The sequence below is a fragment of the Myotis davidii genome, unplaced genomic scaffold, assembly GCF_000327345.1.
Source record: "Myotis davidii unplaced genomic scaffold, ASM32734v1 scaffold223, whole genome shotgun sequence".
NCBI classification, from domain to species: Eukaryota; Metazoa; Chordata; class Mammalia; order Chiroptera; family Vespertilionidae; genus Myotis; species Myotis davidii.
In genome coordinates, this window is record NW_006294609.1 from 5,391,509 (window position 1) to 5,400,177 (window position 8,669).

General features: G+C 60.0%; 1 protein-coding gene across 1 annotated transcript in view; it reads right to left on the reverse strand.

Annotated features, from left to right (window-relative positions):
• RASAL1 (RAS protein activator like 1 (GAP1 like)) overlaps positions 1 to 8,669 on the reverse strand; it is a 23,690-nt gene that overhangs the window by 14,410 nt on the left and 611 nt on the right. Inside the window, exons 2-5 of the mRNA XM_015567279.1 lie at positions 5,575 to 5,631; positions 2,996 to 3,109; positions 2,801 to 2,862; positions 1,546 to 1,675 (exon numbers count right to left, since the gene is read on the reverse strand). Of these exons, the coding sequence (XP_015422765.1) occupies positions 1,546 to 1,675; positions 2,801 to 2,862; positions 2,996 to 3,109; positions 5,575 to 5,631 (363 nt within the window). The remainder of the gene's footprint in view (positions 1 to 1,545; positions 1,676 to 2,800; positions 2,863 to 2,995; positions 3,110 to 5,574; positions 5,632 to 8,669) is intronic.

Here is an 8,669-nt window from a genome sequence, read left to right on the forward strand (position 1 = left end):
TGGATGGGAGACCAGAGGCCAGGACTCCAAGCCTGGCTCTGCGCTCCACTGTCTGGGCGACACGGGAATGAATAGCCAGGTTACCTCCTGAGCTTCGGTTTCCTCATCTGGAAAACGCGAGTGATAACCGACCAACCTCAGGGGCCGAGAGTAAACGAGATGACGCGTGGAAAGGGCTCAGCAGGGCAGCTGGCAGCTGGTGGGGGCTCAGGTCAGTCATTCACTCAACAAGCACCATGCCCACACCTGCCTAGGACCCAAGACAAGGATGAGACAGAGACCCCTGCCTCTGGTTGTCATGACAACCCCAGAGTCTCACCCCAATCCGCCTTCCCCACGCCTCCTCCTGAGGTCCCCCAAATCCAGGGACCCCCGCCCCCCACAGAGGAGCTTCCTCCTGCTGCTCCTCTCCCACCCATGCTCAGCATCCAAAGCCTTCGTTGGTTTCCTAGGAGCCAGCCCAGTTGCTAAGCGACAGCAATCGGTTCCTTTCCTGTTGCAAGAATCCTGCACAGCCTTGTGGCTGGGGAGGAGGCCCTGGGCGAACAGCAGATAAGGAGCCCTGTCCCATACTGAGTCCTGTCTCCTGTCCCCTGCCTCTCCTCTCCCCCTACCCCACCCGCCGCCCCCAGTACTCCACCCAGACTCCAGGGATCCCCAGCTGGGGACAGAAATCTGGAGGTGGTGGGAGAGACACAGAGAGGGCAAGAAAGGACTTAAAGTCACGCAGCAAACTAGAAATTGAGATGCTCCCCAACCTTGGCAAGAATCAGCCTAAAAGGGAAGGTTGGGGGAGTAGGTGTGAAAAAAAAAAAAAGGCAGAAAGACAAGATGGGAGATAAGAGGGGAATGGGAGAAAGTATTTAAGGAAGCAGCATAATGGGGGAGCTCAGAGAGAGAGAGAAAGGGGATTACAGAGTGATAAGCAGGCAGGAGGAGTGAGGGCCCTCCCATGAGCTGGTGCCCTGGAGGGTCACTGTGGGGTTTGCTGGTCCCGCATCTGTCTTCCTCCAGATGTTTCTTTGGGGCAGGACCCCTCCCCACCTCACTCCCAGCCCACGTGATCTCTTCGGGGCTGATCCCTACCTCCACTCCAGGAAAGGGCTGTGACTCAGGCCTGACCAACCAGTCAGTTAATTGACTCAGAGGCAGGCATGAGCCAATAAGAAATGCTCCCAAAACATTGGTTGGAAATGGCAGTTGGGGCTGCCAAGTTGTTAGGATGGCAGCTGAGGCTGCTGGGGCCATCGTTGCCCCCACCTGGGGAAAGACTGAGAATGAAGCTAACACAAAAGACAGCTGAGGAAATCTGTGTCTACAGAGTCCTGATGTCACCCTTTGAGCACCTGGATCCAGCCATACCTGAAGCTACATGTCACTCATATGAGACAGTCTGCCTCAGTCCGTATGAACTGGGTGTCTACTGCTCACACTGTGACTAATACACCTCCTCGCTCGTGTCTGGCCATCCCGAGTGTCTGGCCTTTGGTTGCTGGTCCCTGCTCATTCTCAGATCACCGCCTACACCCCACGCCGTGACCCTACCTGGCCTTGAGCACATGGCAGCGAAGACAGCGGCCCTGCACACCTTCCAGCATCTGCACAGCCAGGTAGATCTCACCTTGCACCTCGGCATCTGGGTCCACGGGGCTCAGGTTAATCCAGCTGTCAATTCCTGGAGGGCACAGGCGTTAGCAGTTGTTAAGCACCTACCACGTCCTAAGCGTTGTGTGTGTGATGGTCTTTGGTTGTGAATTCATGTTTGTTTGATCTCATTCTGTGGGAAACGGAGCATGAGGCTACTTATCCCTGGAGACGAGAGCTGCTTGCTCATTCTGGGCCTCTTTAAGGGCCTCGGTCTCATGGACGCGTCTCAGGGTCGGACCGTCTGCCTCCGCCCCGGCTCAAGATTTAGTCTGTTGACTGCAGATTAGATACTGACGTTGACTTTCGGGGAACTCCTTCCTTATTCCCTCGCTGTTGCTCACCGCTCCCCGTTAAGTTTTGCTGACGATTGGGGGATGGGAGGAGAATACTGGGCAGTTTTTCTTCTTTACAGCAAGTCCAACAATAGGAATCACATCTAATTCAGGAGCTCCCTGTCACATGGCAGGAGGGCCCTTCTGCAGGTGGAGTGCCCCCGGGCTGCTGGAAATGAAAGTCCCACTTCACCTCTATCTCCACTCGAACCCCCAAGTGCAGGATGCCGTCAGCTTTCTCTCACTCGATTATTGCACCGACTCCAAATTGATCTCTCAGCTCTACTCCTGTCCCACTGCGATCCCGTGTCCACCAAGCAGCACAGAGATCTGAAAATGTATCTGATCTCTCTTGTCAGTCTATCCTCCTCTGATACGGCTCCGCTCTCTCCGCTGCCTCACTCAAGGACTATCAATGGCTCCCCAGTACCTCCAAGAAAAGGTCCAGGCACTGAGGGCCATCTCCAATCAACCCCCACACAATACTCCATCTGGCCCGGCCCACGCCTGACCCTAGAAGAGAATCCATGGAGATGGGCCTTCGCCTCTTTGCCAAAGCACCTTTAAGGCCCCACTCCTTCCCCTTCCTCCAGGAAGCCTTCATGGACCACCTGCCCACTCCTCCCCTGCCCTGTCATACCAGTGATGTTCCACATACCGCCACCCCCACATGTCTGTCCTGTCTAAAAACAAGAACGGAAATAATTTCCCAGGGAGGGCACTGTGCTTCTCGTGACACTTGCTCTGCCCTTGCAACGCCCACTCTGGGCATGGCCACCCCTCCTCCCTCTGCCGGCTGAGGACCGGCGCCCCTCGCCCACCTCGGGGGTCAGCGGCAATTGCCTCCCTGCTCAGCGAGATCTTGCCGATGATGTCGTCATGCCTGTGGGAAGGGAGCAGGGGAGGGGCCAGGTCAGGAAAGGGACAGGCATCGAGGGTGGGCAGGTAGGTGGATACTTTGCTCTGGGGTGTCCGCCTCCCCTCAGATGCCAGGCGTGGGTCCCCAGCACACATACCCGACCGTATCCTCGTCCAGCACATAGAAGGCCAGATGGTGGAAATCCAGGGGCAGGTGCACCGTGTACTCCTCCCCCCAGAAGGGGCTCAGGCTCCGCCAGACAGTTGCTGTCCTACAAAAGGGGGCACAGGGGGCTGGGGGGACTTGGGCCACACAAGCCACAGACACCTGGGCACTGAGGTGCACATGCACGGGCACAGACACACACACACACACACACACTCCCACAGGGATACACTGAAACAGACATTCATAGATACACCAAGGAAGCCAGAGACACAGACACACATATGCAGCCTCAGAAACTTCTAGAAATACAAATCGATGTGTTTCTACACACTGACACATGTGGACACACACAAAGAAGACAGACACAGTCACAAACCCACAGACACACATACGTACACAGCAGGCACACATGTAGAATCACACAAACAGTAACTAACAACACGCATGATTCCGTCCATCCATCCATTCATGCATTCACTGGGTGCCACGGCACATGGGTTCTGGGGGAATCGGTAGCGACACCAAGGCCCATGCTCCCTCCGAGCCCCCTCAGCAGCCAGGCGCACTCTCCCGAGCTCTATGGCACAGTGAGAGTCCTGTGCTGTGGTTAGTACCTGGTTGGGTCTGGGAGTGGGGGGTTGGAGGGGTCCAGAGAGGCTTCCTGCAAGAGCTAGTCAGGCAAAGTGGGGAGAGAGGATGAGGACAAGCATCCCAGTGGCTAGGACAGCATGTGCAAAGGCCCTGAGGCAGGGATGAGCTCGGTACTCTTGAGGAACAGGAAGGTGCTGGTTGGAAAGGGAGGAGGGTGAGGGGCTAGAAGACTAAGTCAGCAGGAGCCAGAGCACTCAGTAAGCCAGGGGGAACTGGGGCAGGGTTAGGGACAAGACAACCTCAGGCACAGCCATACCCATAGTGCATCTTCACGCCGGCACCCCTGCAGACCCCCTTCCCTGCACCCAACAGAGAACAAAGAACCTCCGTGCCCAGTGAAGACACACCTGAACGTATGGCTGTGAAATCTGGTTGGCACACCTGCCACTCCCATCTTCCTTTTACACACTCTTCCCAACAGAGCGTGAGTGTGCACACGCAGGCATACATGCACCACACTCTGCCCTCTAGCCCAGGGCACGACCATCGGTTGGACACTTCCTCCCCCTAACCCTGCCTCTTCCCAGTTGGAAGTCCCTCCCCAGCCCCACAGGTGGGATGCTCCTCCACGCCCAGAAAGGGGGAGACAGCAGCCTGTGGTGACCAGCCTGTGGGTTTGTGGGGAAGGGGGCGGCATGAGCACAGAGAGAACGATGGAGGGGGTCAGCTGGGTGCTGTAGGCTGACCTTCCCCCCATATGGGCTCCCTGCCCCCAGCTCCCAGTCCATCTGGACCGGAACCTCGCCAGCGGCATCCTGAATCCTGCTGTCTCCATAGGAACCGAGGCCTCAGCCATCCGCCCACCCACACCCCTCAGGCCTGCGGGGGCTGAGAGCTGTCCCTTGATCGGCCTGCGGGGGGTGGGAACCAAGCATGACCCAGCCCGATGTCCCCCCTGCCCAGTCCCGCTCACACATCCAACACCCTCACACCTTCACATGTGCTCACATTGGTGCCTGTGCACCCCAATAAGCAGGCAGCGGTGCGCACGTGTGTACAGGGCAGCCCGTGTGTGTGGGCACACATGCACACAGACCACACACTGCTACACATAGTGAGCCTGCATTCCCACAGGGACACGTCCATCTGGACAGCAGCCCTCCAACACCCCCATGGACACTCAAGCAGGCCAGCTGGGCGCAGGCGCACACACACACACACACACACATATCCGTGTGTGTGGGCACACATGCACACACACCACACACTGCGACACATAGTGAGCCTGCATTCCCACAGGGACACGTCCATCTGGACAGCAGCCCTCCAACACCCCCATGGACACTCAAGCAGGCCAGCTGGGCGCAGGCGCACACACACACACACACACACATATCCGTGTGTGTGGGCACACATGCACACACACCACACACTGCGACACATAGTGAGCCTGCATTCCCACAGGGACACGTCCATCTGGACAGCAGCCCTCCAACACCCCCATGGACACTCAAGCAGGCCAGCTGGGCGCAGGCGCACACACACACACACACACACACACACACACACACACACACAGAGCCTGGTGCCCGCAGCACCCAGCAAGCAGGCCCGGAACCAGCCAGCCCAGCCAAGCGTGAGATGCCCGCCCCGGGGGAGGCCACCATGGGAGGCACAGGCTGGCAGCCGCTGAGTCAGCCCCGGGGAGCCAGCAGGGACATGGTCAAGTCCAGGGGGAAGGTGCGGGCCAGCTGGGGCTGGGTGGGGAGAGGAGCTGGCGGCCCCAGCTGTCCGGTCCGGGGCCAGGTCACAAAGCACCACCATCAGGCTGCAAGTCTGCCGCTGGGGTGAGCATCGCCCTCCCCGGCCCCTCTTTTCCTGGTGGGTTCTTGTGCCTGGACTCCCCAGGCCTAGGAGGAGCCCCTCCCCCAGCCCCGGCCCTGCTCGCCCGGCCCCAGCCCGGCCTCCACTGCTCACCTGGCCACCACCTCGTCGTCCACTTTCACGATGCAGTAGGGGTCACTGCTCCCAGACCTGTGGAAGGAGGAGGTTGAGAGGGCAGTCGTGGGCGGGGACCCCAATCTGCCTTCATGTCACAGGAGGGTGCAACGGAGGCCCAGAGGGGTGGGGGGGACCTGCCCAGGGTCACACAGCAAGTCCAGCTACGACGCTGGGGACCAGCAGGAGGTCATGGCTGCTCAGCCTGCCCGCTGCGACCCTGGCCCAGCAGGCGTGGCCTCCCTGGGTGTCCACCTACAGAAATAGAACACGGAGGCACCGAGCGAGGAAGTGCCGAGTCCCTGTCCCAGGAAGCCCAAAGCGAGTGCGTGCGGGGGAGTCACACCTGCTTCCCCACCTGCTGGCTGTGGGGCCCTGGCAAGCCCCGGCCCTTCTGTGGCCCTCAGTGCCTCTGCCCTATGAGTCAGGAAGAGCATTAACATATACCCCCTGGGGCAGAGGAGGAACTAAGAGGCACCTGAGGTGCAGGCAGCCCAGGCTCACCCAGAGCCTCTCTGGCCTTTCATTGCAGTGGTTTCCCTGGGCAGGGGACACACGTGGCTCAGCCGCCAGCAGGGACGGAGCTCAGCAGCTCTCACTGCAGACAGTCCAGGGCACCCAGACCTCAACCCTGCACCACCAATGGCCCTGCCTCCACGCCCGGCCCCCACCTCTCTCTCTCCGCCACCTTCTCTCAGTTCAGCTGGTCAGTGATCCACAAACGCCTCAGGGATTCCCAGGAGCAGGGACGTGGGCACCGGGACTGGCTCCAACCGGAGGCTTGTCTGCTGGCTGAGCCCTCCCTGTGCCTCAGTTTCCTCTCGGGGTTCCTTCCCTTCGCCCCCTTTGCTGGGCGCTCCATCTGGTCCCTCTCCCTGAACATCTCAGACTGGGCAGTGGCTTATGTCTCTAAGTTCCTCTCTAGGTTCTCCATGGAGTGCGCTGGGCCTCAGTTTCCCCACCTGGCTCCACCCCCCTGAATGCCCGCGGCTGGGTAACCCCCTACATCTCATTGCGCTCTCTGGGTTCTCTAACCCTGAGCTTCTCTAAAGCGGCTCCAGGTCCTCGGTTTCCCCAACTGCGGATGTGGGCTGGCATCTCACCAGCAAACGGCTGGGAGACACACGCCCTCCGGTGAACCCCGCCTGACCCCCGGCCCCTCCTGGGAGCCGAGCTCACACGTCAGCTGCCGGGCTCTGACGCACAAGGGCCTTATCAGGCTGCTATCAGGTAGGGGCAGGGGCGGGAGGGGGCTGCCTCGCCGACCTGCTCCAGAGCCTGGCCTCTCCCACGACCGGCCGCTGCCCCACCCCGGCGTGGGAAAGCAGGCCCCGCGGCCACGGCCTGCCCAGCCTGGTGGGTGCATGGGAGCGGTCAGGCTTCAGATCCCGGCCGCGTGACCTTAGGCAAGTGACTTTGCCACTCTGGGCCTCAGTTTCCCCATTTGTAAAGTAGAAGTGCTAACAGAAGCCTAGGAAATGCTAAGTGCAGAACCTGGTCCCTAGTCAGCCTCGGTGACATACAGCGATTATTTTTATTATTTTTGTTGTTAATCCTCACCTGAGGATGTTTTTCCCATTGATTTTGAGAAAGAGTTGTGGGGGGGGGCGAGCGGCGAGAGAGAAACATTGATGTGAGAGACACATCGACTGATTGCTTCCCCACGTGTGCCCAGACTGGGGCCGGGGATCGAACCTGCAACCCTGTGCCCTTGACCAGGAGTCAAACCCTCGACCCTTCAGTGCACAGGTCGATGCTCTAACCACTGAGCCACCGGCCCGGGCACAGCTGCTGTTGTCAGTGATAGCAGTAACTCTAAAGTCGCCCGCTGAGTCTTCCTCTTACGCCAAGTCCAGACGCCCTAGAATCTGGGGGGGCTTCAGGAAGAATCCAGCCTTTCCTTAGGAGAGGGGCGAGAACACGCCCTAGCTGAGTCCCCACGGGCGGGAGATCCCAGCATGCTCTGAGGAGACCCCCTGTGAAGAAGGGAGCCAACAGCTAGGGAAACTGAGGCAGGATGGCCAGATCCCCAACTGGGGCTTAGCAACTCCCTACCCTTGCTCGAGGGTGTGGCCTTGGCCCAGGAACATGGGGAGGAGGGTGGCATGGGAGCCACGCGTGACTCAACTCCCTCGCAGGAGGGGCAGATGGCGCTCACCAGCCTCCATCAGCCTCCAGGCCCCCTCCTGGCTTCACTGCCCCAACACTTCCGGGGTCTCTCTTCTCGGGGAGGACATCTCTCAGGGAGGACATCTCAGAGAGAGGGAGGCAGGGGCCTGTCCAGGTGCCGCATTCGCACAGCAGCGAGCCCTCGGCCTCCGTGGGTTGCTGGCTGTGCTGACTGGGGGCGGCTGAGGAGGATGGAGGAGCTCTAAGCAGCGCCCCCCTGGACACAGCCCCAGCGTTGGGGAGGGGGCAGGTGGTGGAATCAAAGGCAGGGTCCTCCTTTCTGGGGGCCCGCAGCTGGGGGAGTCAGGCAGAGCAATGGCTCAGAACCCAGGTTCCTGCTCACCTTGGCCGTGGGGTTAGTCCTAGCTGGTCCTCCACCCTCGCAGCTGCACGGGGCTGGGAGATCCCGTCCAGGGCTCCCATTGCACAGATGGGAGATGGAGACCCAGAGAGAACCAGGTTCAAGGTCAAACAGCCAATGTCCTGCCAAGGATCCCATACCTACACCAAGTGCTGACATCCTCAGAACCCCTTCTGGGCTCCAGGCCAAGCAGGAGGGGGACCCCCCACTACCACCATTCTGCTGATCCGGCAACTGCTGACTCAGCCCCAGGAAGCCCAACCAACGACTGGTACTAGGGGCCCCGAGGGTCCTCCAGACCCATCACACCTGGCGGGGAGGGGGCTGCGGAGGGAGGGTTAGCCCCTCAAGCCGCTCAACATGCAGGGAGGGCCCACACTCGGCTGGGAACTACTGGCTGGGGAGCTCGGGGCTCTGGGTCAAAAGCACCCCAGTTTCCCCCAAGGCTGGCGGGCTGGCCATCTGGTGACTCTCTGCAAATCTAAACCCCAGATGCACACGGAGGAATGCTGGGCCACCTGGATCCCCCCCACACCCACCCCAT